Below are 18213 nucleotides of genomic sequence, written 5' to 3'. Positions count from 1 at the left end.
ACAGTGGGGAGTTTTTAACACCTTAAGTAGCGCGATGAAGGATGAGGTGATGGAGAAAAATGATGAGGTGGTGACATGTGGACAAAACCACGTTAAAAAAGGGCGCTTGCGTCGGGAAGTAACGCTCTTCCCCTGAGGAGGCCTGGGCTAGGCCCAAATGCATGACGAGACCCTTTTTAAGACCTTAAGTAGCTTGATTTGACTAGAATGCATGAGTATCATGTATGGGTTAACTTGTGTGTGTGTGTGTGTGTGTGTGTGTGTGTGTGTGTATATATGTATATGTATATATATATATATATATATATATATATATATATATATATATATATATATATACACACACATATATATATATACACACCGATTAGTCATGACATTAAATACACTGACAGATGCAGTGCATAACATTGATTATCTGTTTACAATGGCACCTTTCAAGGGATGGGATATATTAGGCAGCAAGTGAGTAGTCGGTTCCTTGGAAGCAAATGGACAAGCGTAAGGATCTGAACAGTTTTTGCAAGGGTCAAATTGTGGTTAGTAGACGTAAGGCTCAGAGCATTTCCAAAAAGGCAGGTCTTGTGGGGGGTGTTCTTTGTATGCAGTTGTTAGTATCTACCAAAAATGGTCCAAGGAAGGACAACCAGTAAACCGGCATATGATAGGGTCATGGGTGCCCAAGGCTCATTGATGCACATCGGGAGCGAAAGCTAGCCTATCTGGTCCAATCCCACAGAAGTGCTACTGTACCACAAATTGCTGAAAAAGTTAATGCTGGCTATGAGGGAAAGGTAATAACAAAAAAAAGAAGTGAAAAGAAAAAATACTGAATTATCTGATGGTGCACAATACAGTCAGACAAATATAATTATCATATTTCCATATAAACTTGTATAATTATGATTAAAATATACCTTTTATTAACATATGATTAAAAGAAATATGTTGCTATATTAAAACCAGCGAAATATATTGCATCTATGCATTGTCTCCAAAAAACAAAAATCCATTGGGCTACAGATAATCTCCTCTTAAATTCTAACGTGGCAGAGAGTGAATTGCTGACTGCCTAAATAAGTCTTAATTTGGGATTGGGCAGGTTGTGAATAAGCATACTAGAATTTCTCTATCTTAAATAATGTTCCTATTATCATAAAATGAATAACGAGTAGTCAGACTTGCGAATCTAAGAGGAGATTATCTGAGCAAGTAGCCCAATGAATTTTTTTATTTTTTTTGGAGACGAAGCATAGATCATTTTTGATTATAGAAATTGTCGAGGTAGTGAGTTGTTTACCTATTATTTACAGGCTTAACAATAAGTATAACTCTTAGATGTAAGAGAATTACATATAGCAACATAGCATTAAGTTAATATATCTCCAATTTCTTTTGTATTATATATTGAGAAGTAATAAGTCACACACAGCAATTTTAAATCACTTTATTCCCTATTCACAAATTTCGCTGGTTTTAATTTAGCAACATGATTCAAATAATGATATGTTAATAAGAGGTATATTTTATTCATAAGTATACAAGTTTATATGGAAATATGATAATTGTATTTGTCTGACTGTATTGTGCACCATCAGATAATCCAGTATTTCTTCTTTTTCACTTCTTTTTTGTAATTTAATTGATTTATTATACTGGTAGGTGGCACATCTAAGTGCAGTGGTTTAGATGATAGACCTGCAACAAAATAATAAACAATATATAATGATAACAGAGTATATACAGTCAAAACTACTTTACTAGTGTGACAGAACTCTCTCTATGAGAGAAAGGTTTCAGAACACACAGTGCATTGCAGTTTGTGGCGTTGTTTACCTTGGAAAGAGGTAGTCAGGTGATTTTAAAGTTGCGGCTGATCTGTATGTATGTGTATGTATGTATATAGATATAAATAATATCTATCCGGGCTGTGCTATCCCATTTCATTTTCAAAGACATATTTTGAAACTTTCAGACTGGACAAGTCTGGGGTGCATGGATAAAATATCACTGTTTCACCATCACTGTATCACCATTCTCTATCATATATCTTCAATATGATTTTATTTTTAAGCTGTAGTATATCTGTGAGTGTTACTTGATGTTTTCTTTATATACAACAATACAGCTCACAATTGCAGCATAGTGGCTATTCAGGTTGGTGAAAAACTGTTAGCGAAACACCTGCAGTTTCTGGAAGGTGTAAATTATTTTGCTTTGTTGCCTTTCTTGATTGATATAACATGCCTAATTAATGGTAGCTAGCATTTGGTTTTTTTTGTTGTTTTTTTTTAAACTCTGTGGAATCATAGGAATGTCAGATCAGTAATATTTTTGGACAGGGTTTTAATGGTGATATTTGATTTTTAATGTTCCACCAATTAAATTTTTTTCTTAACTCTTCCTCTGTACGCTGGGTGCTCTCGGTAGGAATCTGTGTGGAATTTCTCTGTTGTCTCCCTGTGGATGCTCCTATGGAGAGAATAACAGCCTGTCTGAGAGCCATGAGGGCTCTTTTTCGAGGTGCGTGGCCCTGGACTCAGATAGGGGCCAATCAGGTAAATACTATTGTTTTAATCATGTTGTGTATTAACATCTCACATTTTCTTGCTTAGTTTATTGACACAATAGTACTGTATTCCTCAATGAGCTCAACAAGAAAATTATTTTTCTTGCTTGTTGAACGGGGGCGAAGGGAAGGAGGATGCCACAGCACCTTGGGAGTATTCCAAAACAGTCCCAAGTGGGATTGGTGTTCCAAAGCAGATTGAAGGGAACTCTAATCAACCACACCCCAGAAGTTTACAGCTAAATCCAACATTTTGCAAACGTCATTGCATGGATTTTGGCTCATACCATCTTGGAGTATACAATAATGGTATGAGCCAAGACTGACGTGGTGACCTTGCAGAGTTGTTCTACTAATGTCTGGTGTTGTATTGCCCAGAATGTGGTGAAGGTATTGTACAATGTTCTTCAAATTATGAACGGTATCCCAAAGTTTGTAGGTTGTTGCTGTGAGAAAGCAGGTCCTATAAGAAATAGTAATTTTATATGCTGCCCTGCACTTATGCGCCTTATTGGGAATCCTGATAGGAAATCTGACCAGCAAATTGACACAATGATGGAGCAGGAAAAGTTTGGCACACCACATCCCAGGATAGAAAGAAATGAATTGCAAAGTAAAGTCCTCGTTCAGGCAGAACTGGGAGAAAGCCTTTAGTAGGAATTCTGGAACAGGATCTAAAACTACCTTCTCTTTGGACAGGATCAATAAAGGTTACCACCAAGAGAATGTTGATTCTGAAATCCATCTAGGAAGAAAGATCCGAATTTGAGTGTATAGGTTGCTAGGAAAGCATGGAGAAGGGAGGCACTTGAACCTTAAGGGAATTGAGGCTCAGTTTGTGATCCTGGCTGAAGAAAGTTAAATAGTGGCAGAGGGAAGAACTGTGAAGAACATAGCTCCTTTTTTATTAGGCGTTTACAGAAACATAGAATTTGACACCAGAAAATAACCGACTGGTCCGTATAGTCTGTCTATTTCAATTCTCGGTGCATTAATAAATGAGGCAACTGGGAAAAAGAAACTAACATAGACCGCAGTTGTCTATGCCCACCTCCTAGAGACACCAAGCCATAAGTGTATAACGTGTGGTGTAGAAGTCAACTCTTTACTGACCGTCCATCTAGTGGCAGTGCCACTATGAGAAACGGTGAGTAATAACACAACTTGAAATTTTGGTAGTCATTAGTGAATGATGCATGCATGCATACATAAATGGTGCAAATGAGTTCTAGACCCTGCTGTCGAACAGGTTTTCTTATGCTATAAAGCAGGACATGGCCATCCATCTAGCTTTCTGTCCACAGAACGCAACACAAGTCTTCTGTCTTTGTATTTCCCAGGAACTTGCCATTGAGTTGGTCTCTGTACTTCATCGATTGCTGCTCATGAGAGAGTCCTCAGAAGTGCAGCTTCTGGCCTTGGAGGTCGGAAGACAGATCCTCAGTGCAGCTCAAGAACACATACAGGAGAGGAGGAGAAGTGCGGAGGGTAGGAGATTTGTGAGACCACTGACTTCTGTAAAGTTCAATTCTGTGGTACAAGTGGGATTAATGTAAAGCACAAAGAGTGGGATTTAGGGGTAATGAACCTCAAGGGTTCATTACTATCTCAGTTATTCCAAGTATTTCAATGATTTTGTTTTACTTTACCCTTTTCTTTAGTTGATGATGGAGCTGAAGAAAAGGAGACCTTGCCGGAGTTTGGAGAGGGACATGACACTGGTGGCCTGGTACCTGGGCATTCTCTGGTACTTGTTGCATTGGAGCTGTGCCTTTGTATTCTCATCAGACAGTTGCCACAATTAAGTCCCCGTCTGTCTGGAAAGTCAACTGGAAGCAATGCAGCAAAACAACCCCTGTCACATGATGCCAGTTTGTTAATCTCTGCTTCCCTGGGAATTCTTGCACAGCTGCCCTCCCTCTGTTCTCCAGAAGGTAAGAATAGGTAGACGTTGGACTGCACTTTTCTACAATGTTATTTTTCAAGAAGTGGATGTGGGATAGAGCAAAACATGTTTATTTTTCAGCTTGAGTTTCTTATGTAGACAGAACACTGTTGGCATACTCTTACTCTGCATGCAATCTGTGCTCACCTGATGCCTATATCTTTTTTTCTTAATGTAATTATTGACAGTTAAGTTCAACAGCTCAGGAAGTACAGTTAAAACAAAACTGATTTGTTCTTTATGCTAATGTGATGATTTTTAAGCTAATTCACATAGTTTTTTAATGCAGATTCCTGTGACTTTTCCTCTGTATGGGAATAGACTGTAATGGGTCCACATCAAAAATGCTTTTTGCTGGAAAACAGAATAATCTGTGATTAAGGAAAGCATAAACCGCCTACTTTATATGCTGTGTTTGCTGTCTGCAAAGAGTCATACATTTATTTACATTTACTAATATGAGTGGTTGCTTGCTTTGCCAAGGTAATAATTGCATTGTGTGATTTATTAACTTAACTCATTCTTATAGGCAGCGTGTCAATCCTCCCAACCCTGCTGTACCTGGTAGTGGGTGTACTGCAACACACAGCTGAGAAACCCCCTGATGGACGACTACCCCTGACAATAACCTCTGCCTTACAAGCTCTGAAGGTTATTGTGTCATCTCCCATGTCAAGAGTAGAAAAGGCCAGAGCCTCTTGGACCAGTCTTTTGCACAGTTCCGCTTCCTCCATGCTTCAGTCTTGTGACTCAGGTGTGTATTTTTAGCATTGATAAAACTATACACTTATCCCCACGACTGTCAACTTCGTAATCGACATCTCCCTTGTGGTCTCCTACAGGTCAAGAGATGGACAGAATTTGCCTGCTAACTGCTCTCACAATATTCTTACTGTCTGCTAATCCAGAGGTGTTGTCTGAGCCTGGACTCCAGAGTGCCTGTTTACAAAGATTCCACTGCAGCATTGACAGCAAGGATCCCAATGTAAGGTCACACAATACTATGGGCTCAGTGTGTTGAGTCATATATGGAGGGAAGAGTGGTGTATTTCCACTCATTCCTCCATATTATCCAACTCTCAGCAGGGGGACTTTTGGGCACATGTCTGGAGTAAGGGTCAGTGTGGAGTGAGGGCAGGCATGCATGACACGGAGATTAATCATTACCATATGTTGTGTTGTGTCTCTCTTTTCCCATCCTCCGTGTAGCATAATTCTCAGTCATTCTGTGGTTGCGAAGTTCAGCTCTGCTCAGTTTTTTTTTTTTTGCAGATTTGTGTTGTCATAAATAAATATTACATATGGTGCCTTTCTGTTCTAAAAATGGAACATTGCTGCTCTATGTTTGTTAGCACATAGAGCCCTATATCTGGTGGAGTATGGGATTTAATGAGCAATGTTAACTGTGTTCTCTCAGTTAAGAGAAGGTGAACGGTTCCAAAATCTGTAACCGGGCTTGTGTACATGGTCTCCAGTTCCACCGCCTCACACTTTTGAGATTAGTAAATGGGTGATTGTCTAGTGTTCTCTATGCCTAGTTCATTTCCCTCCAGTGCACTTATGTACACCATATTCATGTAGCAAATGATGCCTGTTACTTGTGACATGCAGTGCCACAGATATTGAGCATCAGTATGCTGTAATTTCTTTTCTACTGTGCACAGCTAATCTTATAGACATGAATTTAATTCTTTTCACTTTTTTAGGAACAGTTGAAATGTTACCGGCTGATCCTGTCCATTTTTCAGCATCCTGCTCATGATATTGTTGCTCCATATATACGTGGCTTGGCGCCCCGTGTGGTTGGTCATCTGAGCCATGCAGATAGCAGGAAGCCTCAGAGTCAGGCCGAGCTTCTGGTCCTGCAGGAAGGTGTGCACCTGCTGCAGGCACTTATTACGGCTAGTGAGGAACAGAACCGTAAGTCTCATCCGTTGGAATTGGGTTTATGTCTTGTAGCAGCATGAATACTTCCCAACATTTAGACATGTAAAATCTAGATAAAATAAGCCCACTTCTGGATCCATCCAGGAATGTCTAATTTTGAGCAAACACTGTCTATTTTGACGTATGTCCTGCCCTTTTTCGACTTCCTCGAATTGGGTCTTTCTTATCAAAATCTGGAAAGTTGGGAGGTATGTGTCGTTAAGCATGAACCCAAAATCATTTTGGGCAACTTTGAAATGTGTCTACAGTGTCACATTGGCATTGTCCCAGGTGATTTATCAAAAATATTATTACAAATGCAGTGTTCATATACATGTATAATAACAAGCTATGGGTGAAACACAAAGGCATAATGGTACATAATTAGAGAAACCAATAATAATAAAAGTCTTTTTATTTAATCATTTGGAAGCAAAGAAGTTGTCTTGCAGGAATTTAAACAAAAGGGAGCAAACGAACCAATAAAACCTAGAACATAACAAAACGGTGAACTATGAAAACTTTCAATCAAAGGAAACATTTTTAGGAGCAATTGTTCATTGTTAAATAAATGTCCAATAGTTTGATTATTGCCTTCAAAACAATGCTTCTCTGGTGTTTGTGACTTTTTGAGGAAATGGTCACCATACGGGGTCACAGGATTGTCACAACTCTCCCAAGTAAACGACTCCACTGGTAAAAAATATGTCAGTAAGTCTAAATGTTCGTGCTTGCTGACTTCAGTTTTTTAGGGAATGGATGTTGTAAATTGCAATGTCTGTATTCATCCAGCCTTTGTGTCGTCTATCAAGGATAGTGGGAATCTTTGTCCAGCATATCTTAGAAAAAGAAAGAAAATTGTAAGTAGATCAGGGGATTGGTATGTGAAGGTAATTTGTAACACTCAACTGGGTCTGTTAATAAAGTGCACCCTAATGGACTCCATTGTTTTGAAGGCAATAATCAAACTATAGGACATTTACTGGACTCTCTCTGCTAATCTGCTACCTAGAACCTTCACCAAACATCTTTTCGTTAATCATACTTCTATATGTTGCTTTTATTTCGTTCACCACTATTCGTCGTTGATGTTTAAGATTATACCATTTTGATGGTTGCTGTCAGATGATCATTAGAATTATTGCTTCATATATTCTATATCCTGTTACTCGACTACTGTCATTCAGCTACTAATCTAATACTCAATAGGACTGTTGCCTTTCAGAGCATTTGGTATGAGCGCAGTTTCTTTATTTGTATAAATGTAATCTCAAGGAGTGATGCCTTGGATTCTAAGTGCTGCTGTACTAAGCCAGCAGGTTTTTAAGATTTGATGGCAGTTCACTATAATATTTACGCTGTAAAATCAGGCCGATTGTATGTGATTGACAGCAATATTGTAGCATGTGTTATCAGCTTTAGAGGATAGGATAAAGAGACCTAGAACAATTTTAGGTGATTGTACCTTGCCTACAGTAGATCATGATTTAATATCATTTTTTTTGAAAAGGGCGGGTTCAGTGATCAGATATGAAGCCTAAAATCTGGCAGAATGGCATCAACAAAAGGAAGTAGTATGTGTTATACAAGGCAAAGCATCAATTCCAGTTATGATTTTAAAACTGGTCTCTTGTGAGTTTTAAGTAATTGAGCAATAGTGAGTAAGTAAAAATCTCCTTGACCACTGTGCAATGACTGCCGTTATTTCCAAGGTCCTTCTCCTAGATTGTAGTAATAATAGAAAAAACTGAAAAGAACATAGTAACATCTTCGTAGGACATTCAGGCCACAATTTAAACATGAACTTTATATCTTCCATATTATTATAAATAGGTGGACATACTCCTTGTGATCTAGAGGATTTTTGTTATCAAACCATACATGTCAAAATGAGACATTTTAATGGATGCTCCTGCCTCTCCACCCAAGTGTTGAAGATCACGGTTCAATTTGGCAAACACACGTTGGCGGCCAGATTTACCGAGATTTGGCTGTTTAGATTTAGGGCCGAGCAGCCAGGTCTCTTCAAACATAACTACGGCCTTTTAGTGTGGTCAGAATATAACTACCCATACAGGGCAATAGACATTCTGCCCGAATTTTACAGCCCATCACTAATGATACTATGGATTTCATTTGACCATTACTGTGCTTTGTGGTTGTATTGGGGCTCCACCCTGTGGTATTGGGTCAATTGCTCCATATTAGCTGTGATTAATGCGTGTGACCAATGTACAGCTTAAAAAGCATGTCAAAAGTTTAATTCAGTTATCCGAAATTTCATTATGCATTCATTATTATCTTGGACTACAGGATGAATTATGATGGCTGCACCAAACATGCAGGAAAACTTGTTTCCTGTTAAACTAAATTGTCTCTCCTTCCCAATATGATGATTTGAACCATCTTCATTTTACAACAATACAACCGGGTGAAAATTGTATCAGAGGTCATGTCAGTGTAAACTAAAAGTTTAATTGTTTTTTTTCTTCTAAACAAGACTTTTATGTAGTAGTATGTTTCTACATTTTCCCAAGTGCTTCAGCTCCCTGCCATCACATGGCTTCACCAAATTAATTAAAAAGGTAAAGATGATAATACACCCCATGATGTGTGCAATCCCATTTGAAAATAGCTGGGGGGAAAAAAAGTACCCGTGCTATATTAATATTCCACATCAAGGTAAAAGGAAAGGCAAAAAAACCCCACAAAAACGTTCAAACTATTTGTTATATTATTGATATATTTAGTGCAAACATGTTTATCTGCTGTAAACCTAAAACCATTTGTAACCATAAAACAATATAGAATTTTCTCTTATGCATTATTGGATAAACAGTAATTTTAGGGTGGCCAAATCAAACTTGGATTGAAGTAGTGTTCTGGCTGCTCAAACAAATAAGTATAAAATGCAGAAATAGTTGAAGTTCCTTAATTTCACATTATATAACTAATTTTGTTTTTATGCATGTGTGTTAATATTTTTGACTGACAATTTTTAAGGCCAGTTAGCCACTGGCATTAAGAAATCGCTAGTGCCATCACACTTCGGATGTTATTGCGTTTGACATACAGTGTGTAACCATCACTTAAACCTACAGAGGTCAATGGAGGACACGCCATTGACTACTTTTCATTCACTTGCAATGAACATGAGTGAATAAAGGCAGTATCCAAGAGACACTGCTGCCACTGCTGCTTTTTAACGCCAGTGGGTAACTGGCCTTGATCTAGCACAGGAATATCATGTGATCCTTCTGTTACTCTCTGCAGGTCCCCCCATGGTGTCTGTGGTGTTCCATCTTCTAATTTCTTTTCTGTTGGATGAAAACACACTCTGTTCTGCATCCCCATGTTCCAGGGCTCTTCACGACTTTGGCTTACAAAGCCTGACACAATTTGGTGCCAGCCACCCTATCCAGTTTCGGCAACTAATGGGTTCTTCCACGGCACTACGTTCTCGTCTTGAAGCTGCTCTTCGGGGTAATCAAGAGAGCCTCAAACCTAAACCTCGCAATGTCAAAGGAGGAGGGCAAGGGTCCCCAAGTATCCAGTTGAAGACAAATTTCCTGTGAGGTCTTCGCTACTTCCTGCTAACTCAGCTACTCTGCTCCTTGCAGCCTTATTGCCAGGATGTTTTTCTAACTCTTGATGTCAAAAGTGCCTGCAAAAGAGAAGAGATATGCAGGCATTTCTATCAATAAAAGGAATGAAGGTTTTTCTTTAAATACCATGTTAACAATTCTCAGTAATCTTAACACCAATGCCTTAATGAATTGGTTGGCAAATGTTTTAATATAACCTACCCAATCTTGTTAACCTTGTTCGTTTAAACCGGAAAACCACCTTCCTTAAACTGCAAGAGGATATTTAAGACTGGGTGACAGTGAATGTGGAAGGATTGTAGTCATTAACGGGCTGTTTCTGTGTTTAAGCACTATTTCTGTTTTAAATTTAAGAGCACATATGATGAAGAGGAGAAATGTTAGAAAACATTAAAAAACATTCTAGAATTATATGAAGTAACAAAAGGAAAATCATGGATAAAATATAGGTTTGGAAAGATTCTACCTTTTTATACAGTACTTTCTGTGAATTAACATTGTGCCTCTCTGCCTTGCACGCTGTTGCAATTTTACAGCTGTTTTCTTTAATTAGCACATATGATAAAATATTAACTAGTCATGTGGTGACAATGACATGTTGAAGAATGTTCTACAATACTTCTGTTTTGCACTGCCGTAGTACCGAATACTGTGTCTTGTTTTTTATTCTTTGCATAACTACTAATACTTTTTATTTAATGTACTACTTTCCTGGCAATATAACTTGGAAAGTTAACACTATAAGGTGGAAAAATAACTTGGTTGTCACATCACCAAAGATGACCTGAACTGTAGTGCCCCTATATCTACCAATGCATATATCGCAGTTGTTGAGATTAGACCTTGTTGAAAGTCCCTTTAGGTGACCAGCCTATTGGCCAGTGTACTGTGACAAAGCCAAAACTAGCTCATAGAAAAGTGCTCAATTGCTGACTCCTCTCTATCAGTACTCTACACTTGGCTTATGCTCCTTTCCTTATGATATATTACCATAGCTTTCTGTTTGATGCAATCCCTGTCAACAAAAGTAGTCTGGCAAATTTTGTACAAATGAAATCCACATTGAGCCTTTAAAATCTTAAATAGTATTGTAAGTTCCCCCTATATTACAATGATGTTTGAGGAACTATAAGTCAGGATCTACAAGTATGATGCTATTAAAGGGACAAGAATACCTAATATTACATGAGTTCATATGTATTTACTTATTGTGCAATCCCACTCCTTATGTGTGAAACTTCTTTGGAACAGAGGTCAAGGATTTGGCAGCTGTTTACCATTTATCAATGAAGGTGTTTCCAGTCCTTTTAATGATATCACATGGTCATTTAATATATCCTGTATTGTGACATAATTTTTAGTGGAGAGTTAAGAATTGGTGACAAAAGGTGTTTTAATATTCAAGCTAGCACAACGTCTTTACTGAAATGAATAATGCTGTGATAAATCTACAACATCTGTTTGACCTATGCATTAAAAACAAATTTATAGCTAGAGTATATTGCTTGAAGCTCATCAGCAGAATAGTTTATACATACAGCAGATACATCATATTCTTCTTTCCATTATTGTCATTTGTATTAGCCAGACTGGTGGTCATTAAATTCCACATGGAAGGTTTACTTTTTTTTTCTTTAAATAGCAAGTTAAGTACCTTTTTGAACATGTATTTGACTACAAAAAGAAAATGTATTCTTCTACAAATCATCTCCTTTTAAAAGTCTCTGGAGGTTACAAAAAATATGGCTGCTACTTACACAGAGCAGACAGAGCTCAGATGGTCGTTGCAAAACCTCTCTGCTCACTATATTAGGTGCCATGTGGTTGTAGTGATCATGGTAGTCCATGACACTGGGCAGAATTATAAATCATTCATAGCATCCTAAAGAAACAAACAAAGGATAAAATGGTCAATTCCAATATTCTTATATCATGACACAGTGATTTATGATAAAAGAAAACAAACCTCATTTTTTATGGGATTGCTGCTTTGAACACAGGAACATAAGATGCATTGTGAAATTGTACTGTCCAATAAATATTTTTGACCTGTGATCTAATTAATACTGCGATGATCAGGTTCCACATGTCCTTTGAGTTCAGATGACATAACTAGTCTGATTATAACTATAGAACATTTCCAAGACATACCAGTGTAAACATTACATGTGCAGAATTAATGTGTATTATGTGTAAAATGGTGACCATGGGATACTTAGTAACTGATGTGGCTGTGGTTTGTTCCCACCAGAAATACTAAACTTTTTGAAAAGTAGAGTTTGTTTGTTTTTGTTTTTTTTGTGGTACAGTTAAACTGGTGTTCAACATCCAAATAAGAGAATTTTTTGTACTTACGATAAAGCCGTTTCTCTGATTCCATCTGGGGGACACTGCTACAATGGGTTTGTGTGAAGGGAACTTGGAGGTGGTACTTAACTAGTTAATTTGTTAATTGTAACATGCTGACAGACTCCTCCGCTCTGCAACTCCCTGTAGCTCCTCAGTGTAATTCTAAAGCCCCAAAGAAGGGAAGTCTAACAACCAAGAACCGAAGAGCAGAAGGGAGAGATCGCAGTGTCTCCCAGATGGAATCAGAGAAATGGATTTAAAAATCCCCTTTCCTCTTTAATCCAATCTGGGGGACACTGCTACCATGGGGACCCCCTAAGCGAGGGACCGCTCTGACAGCCCACATGTAGAGCACTACAGCCAAAGCTGGCGTTCTTTAGACGCAAAAACATTAAATTGAATTTTGTAAATGTGTGGACCGATGACCAGGTAGTCGCCAAGCAGAGCTGGTCTGCAGAGGCCCCATTCCGCGCAGCCCAAGAGGCCCCCACTGAGCGTGAGGAATGGGTGGCAATGCGAGAAGTTACAGGTCGGTTCACACTAATGTAAGCATGGTTGATTGTAGAAGTAAACCATCTGGCTATGGACTTCTTGGAAGCAGGCCAGCCCCTCTTAGGGGAACCAGTACTTTGAAGACCTCAAGTCCGCTGGACATAAATACTTAGGGCGCTAACCACATCAAGGTATTCCGAAAGAGGATGGTCCCAAAGATGTTGAAGAGTCCTGGTATGCTGGAACCACAATTTCTTAGTTTAAATGAAAACCTGACACCACCTTTGGTTAAAAGGAGAGCACCGTACATACCGCCCTGTTATTATGAATATCGAGAATGGTTCTCTGCAGGGTCGGGCCCCTTGCTCTGAAATTCTGCGGGCCGACGCAATGGACAACAGGAATGTGACCTTCCATATAAGGAACTTTAAGTCGACTGACCATAAGGGTTCAAAGGCGGATTTCTGGAGCATATTTAGCACTAAATTCAGATCCCAGGGTGCCGTGGGCTGAGCATATGGGGGTTGAATTTGTAGAATGTCTTGCAAAAAGATCCGTATTCTTGGCAAAAATAGAGTTGACACCTGGACCTTCAGAGAACCCAGGAGGAGTCCCACATCCACACAATTCTGGAGAAAAGCCAGCAGCCGGGGCAGGTGAAAAGCAGTCGTCTGCCGATGTTCACACGGCCTAATGTATGTGCGCCAGATCCTGTGATAAATACGAGCCAAAACTGGTTTCCAAGCTCGCAACAGGGTATTTATGAGCGAGAAACCCCTGGACTGCCAGAGGCTGGCTTCAAACAGCCACGCCGTTAAAGCTAGCCGAGGCAGATCCTAATGCTGAAAGGGGCCCTGAAGAAGAAGATCTTTCTGAAGAACTAGCCGAATCTTCTGTCCTACCGCCAAGAGCAGAACTGGTAAGCCTCCTTGTTTGACTCACCAGAAGACGCGTGGAATCACTGGAATGAACGGAAAGAGTTGGCCTAACCAGAATTCCCAGCGTATGGTAATGACGTCAACTGTCGCTGTGAGCGGATCCCTGGGCCTTGAGCAGAACCTGTGAAAAAGCTGGTTGTGCCTCGAGGCCATGAGGTCCAGGTCCAGTTGACCCCATTTCCAGACCAGCATCTAAAAAACCTTCTAATTGAGCGGCCACTCTTCTGGTATTACCACATTTCGACTTAGTCGGCCTCCCAGTTTTGAATGCCTGGATTGTACACAACTGAAAGTGAGGGGACAAATTGTTCCGCTCAAGACAATACAAGATCTGAGCTGTTACCTTCATCGCCCCTGTGCTCTTTGTCCCGCTGTGCATGTTGACATATGCCACAGGTGGCGACGTAGAAGCTGATCTGAAGGGGCTTTGATCAGCAGGTCATCCAGAAAGGGTACTATCTGCACCCCCATGGAACAGAGGCAAGCAGCCATGACTGCCATGATTTTTGTAAATACTCGGCGCCGTTGAGAGGCCAAAGGGGAGCGGCCTCAACTGATATACGCAACTCCTACCGTGAAGTGGAGCAATGGCTGGCGTCCTTCCCATATGGGGACACGGAGGTAGGAGTCCCAAATGTCTATAGATTTCAGGAATTCCCCCGCTTCCAACCCGTTTATCACTGAACGAAGAGACTCAATAAGCAATCTGCCCACCCTTAGGTGCACATTTAGAGTCTTTAGGTTCAAAGTTAGTCAGTAGGAGCCATCTGGGTTGGGAACCAAGAACAGGTTGGCGTAGAGCCCTTAGCGTCTCTGGCCTACTGGAACCGGACAGATGACACCTCCCCCTCCCCCCTGTCTTCTTGTTTGGTCAAGGGGCTAAAGATGTTATGAAAAAAACCACGAGGGGCCCGACTGGAGAGATCTATAATAAATCCCTTTGTAATGATCCCCTTGAGAAGACTCCATCCACTGTTCCATGAACAGCTGCAGACGCCCCCCCCCCACCTTCCCCTGCGAGTAGAGGAGGTTGTGAGTCAGTCTGCCGGTTTTTCTGGGAGCTTGGCGGGACGCCTGTTGGAAAATGAAGACCTACCTCTCTGGGAGTGTCCTCTGGATCTAAAGGGTCTGCCTCTGTTCGCCTGGCCTCTGGCGGAGGAGACCCTCCCAAAGGGCTGGCGAAAAGAGCTGACCTCAGTGCTCGAGGGGAGGGGAGGGGCCTGTCAGCATGTTACAATTAACAAGTTAACTAGTTAAGTGCCAACTCCAATCTCCCCTCATACAACCCCATGGTAGCAGTGTCCCCCAGATTGGATGAAAGAGAAAAAAGTTTTGAATAATAAATAAAGGTAAACTTTGTACCAATCATTCATGTGTGTGTAAAGGGTCCTACACCATGTCAAAATTAATATGTTTGAAATTGTAAGTATTCATGCAGCCTTGCTTGAGTGTAAACTATTTCCTTTGCCATTATCCAGTTGGCTCTCTGAAGTTTTCTCTAATAAGGTTAAAAACAGGTGGTCTGATGTGCATGGGAGAAATGCTTCCCTTTCAGATCAGACTCATCACAAATCTGTTTCATTCTTACAGATCCTAACATTTCACTGTCAGTGTTACTGGTGGCTTTTTTTTTCCATATAAAGCAACTTTGTTAAAGCAAACTAAGCGACTATAAAACCTAATTGTGTTGCTGTAGCCAAGGCTAATTCGAACCTGTGAGAGGATGTTAATGAGTAGATGTCTAAATGTGGACTATGATTTTCTTATGAAGTGGAACTGTCAGTGTCCAGCAAAAAAGATAAGGGCCCTGCAGCTTTGACCCCCATATGTCCACCCCCAATCTCTACAAGAGATGTCTGTTTCATTTGTGTCGTCGGTGTCTTTATTGTATTAAATGTAGCCACCTATACTAGCACTACCTGGAGAGACATTCTCAAAAATTATGATAAAGGTGACCATTTTAAACTCCTAACTTTTTGGAAACTGCTATTATATATTTAATCACAATCTTCAGTTGCTTCAATTGCACATTTTTATTTTTTTCGTCTTCTAAATCGGCAACACTAATTGTAATGTCTATATGTGATTATTTTTACCTGTTTTGATGTTTAGACAATTCTTTGCCTAGCATGTGGTGTGAATTGAATGCAGTATTATTAATCACTGTGAACAATGCACTGTGTATGAGCATTGACAGAAAGGTGTGATATGTCAGACAGCCGCAGCTGTAAACTTGTGTACTGTATTTTTAATTTTTGTATTTTTAATCTTTTCTGCTTCTTGCAGAGTCTGAAAACTGTGTTAAAGCAGACTCCAGATGCAGTTACCTTACACTGATAACCAAAATGAAATCACTGTTTTCTAATGCTCAGAAAAATAAAAGTTAATTTCTTCATAACCTGGTCCCTTTTTTTCTTCTACATAATGATTTATGATTACCAATGTTTACTAAAGCACCAGACTTGTAGGGGGTATAGTTAAGGTGGGTCAGAGGTTTGACAGTGTCGATATGTTTTATTTTTTAAGTCTTCCCATGAAGGTTAGTGTGCCTTAGGGTTTTCCAGCTCTGGTTCTCAAGTTCCCACAAATGGTCATTTTTGAGGCTTTTCTTTAAAGGAGCATCCCACCCAAACATTATTTAAAGGCCTATAGTGTCAGCACTTTTGTGTCCTACCACCTATTATTTTTCTCCTGACACCATCATTCCTCCATTTCACTGTTTCACATATGTTTTTAGAACAGTACCCAGGACTTATGCTCAAAAACTTTTCACTTCTTTCAGTTAGGCCTCCTTAGTATGATATGCCGGCTATGTAAGGAATACCAACACTTGGAAAAGGGCAAATGCCAAGGTATCCATTTAAATTTATACACCCAGAGGTTGGCATTAACTTCAACAACATTTATTTATATAAGGCCAGCAAATTCCATAGTGCTTTGCAATTGGGAACAAAGACAGTAATAAAACAATACTGGGTAATACAGACAGACAGAGAGGTAAATGAGCCCTTCTCGCAAGCTTGCAGTCTATGGGACCTATGCTTCTAAATGTCTCATAAGTAGATGAGTAAACTACAAAGTGGCTGCAAAACTGAATTGTAATTCAGACTCTCCATATTAATGAGCAACGTAGTTCCACACCATGGGGTAAATGTATCAAGCTGCAAGTTTACGGCGGGTTTGAAAAGTAGAGATGTTGTCTATAGCAACCAATTCGATTCTAGCTATCATTTTGTAGAATGCACTAAATAAATAACTAGAATCTGATTGGTTGCTATAGGCAACATCTCTATTTGTCATACTCACCGGAAACTCGCAGCTTGATAAATTTACCCCCATGAATGACTTTAGTTAACAAGGAGTACCCAGTTTTATTTGCACACAGTGATGGAACAGCAGAAAACTATTTCCGGTACTACTTTGCAAATTAAGAGTAAGAGTATATATATATATATTGTAGCAAAGAGGCCTATTTGCCACAGCTCTCCTGCATAGGGACAGGTGAGGTCCCGGGAAGTCTGCAAGGGAAAGCTTCATAATGAGTTAATTCCCACACACTCTTTCCCATCTCACACAAACACACAGGTGTGCCATATGCGTGTTATTGATTTATTATCTGTGATTGGTTTTGTGAAAGGCCCTTTAGGTTCCTCAGCATTAGTGGTAATAATATGTGAAGGAGTTAAAAAAATTGGTATTGCCTTAAAAATGCAATCAGCATAATCACCAGCTCCAGCCATAATCTCAAGGACCCTGGATGAAGGCCTAGGACAGGGGATAACGGATTGTGACATTGGGACTACTGGCGCCAGCTGAAGCTGATAAGAAGAAACCATAAGCGTCACACAAAGAGAACTATCTAGCTTTGTCAGAAGATTTATATTTACTCAGGAAAATATCAATCGTGCTTCTATCCCATAACCAGATCAAATGCTTTCTCATGTATAAATGTAACCCACTAATAAATAAGCATAGCTCAGTATCCATCTTGACATTGGCATGTCTGTGTCTTGATTACTGATCTCCTGGTTAACAAGCATCTTATCTCACTGATATCTGAAGGGACTTGATAAAGGAGAGGTAAATTACCCCAACATTACTTGGGGGCTCGTCCGGGATCTTGGACAACCTATACAGATGACAAGCAATGCTTGCAGCATCAGCTAGAATCACGGACAGCTCAAATCCGTGCGATGAGTAAATTCAGCTGTGATTTTTCCACTGATTTACTCTGTCCAGTATTCTTACAATCAAGGTATGCGGTGGTATGCCCGAGTCTGCCACAAAAACACTCATGCACAAAGTATATAATTAAAAAAGTTTATTCTAACATGTAAAAAACCATAATAGGTACAACCAATGGGGACTGTTATCGGTGCCAAAACAATT

The 18213-nt window shown here is 39.6% G+C and overlaps 1 protein-coding gene across 1 annotated transcript in view; it reads left to right on the top strand.

The window, feature by feature from the left end:
- Positions 1–16222, top strand: part of HEATR5A (HEAT repeat containing 5A) — an 86171-nt gene extending 69949 nt beyond the window's left edge. Inside the window, exons 30-36 of the mRNA XM_075192616.1 lie at positions 2431–2558; positions 3910–4057; positions 4231–4503; positions 5044–5268; positions 5357–5499; positions 6221–6434; positions 9714–16222. Coding sequence (XP_075048717.1) covers positions 2431–2558; positions 3910–4057; positions 4231–4503; positions 5044–5268; positions 5357–5499; positions 6221–6434; positions 9714–10015 — 1433 coding nt within the window. The 3' untranslated portion in view covers positions 10016–16222. The remainder of the gene's footprint in view (positions 1–2430; positions 2559–3909; positions 4058–4230; positions 4504–5043; positions 5269–5356; positions 5500–6220; positions 6435–9713) is intronic.
- The last annotated feature ends 1991 nt before the right edge of the window (positions 16223–18213 follow it).

This window comes from Mixophyes fleayi, chromosome 12 (assembly GCF_038048845.1).
Source record: "Mixophyes fleayi isolate aMixFle1 chromosome 12, aMixFle1.hap1, whole genome shotgun sequence".
NCBI lineage: Eukaryota > Metazoa > Chordata > Amphibia > Anura > Limnodynastidae > Mixophyes > Mixophyes fleayi.
The sequence above is the reverse complement of the archived record's forward strand: the minus strand, read 5'-3'. Positions and strand labels throughout refer to the sequence as shown.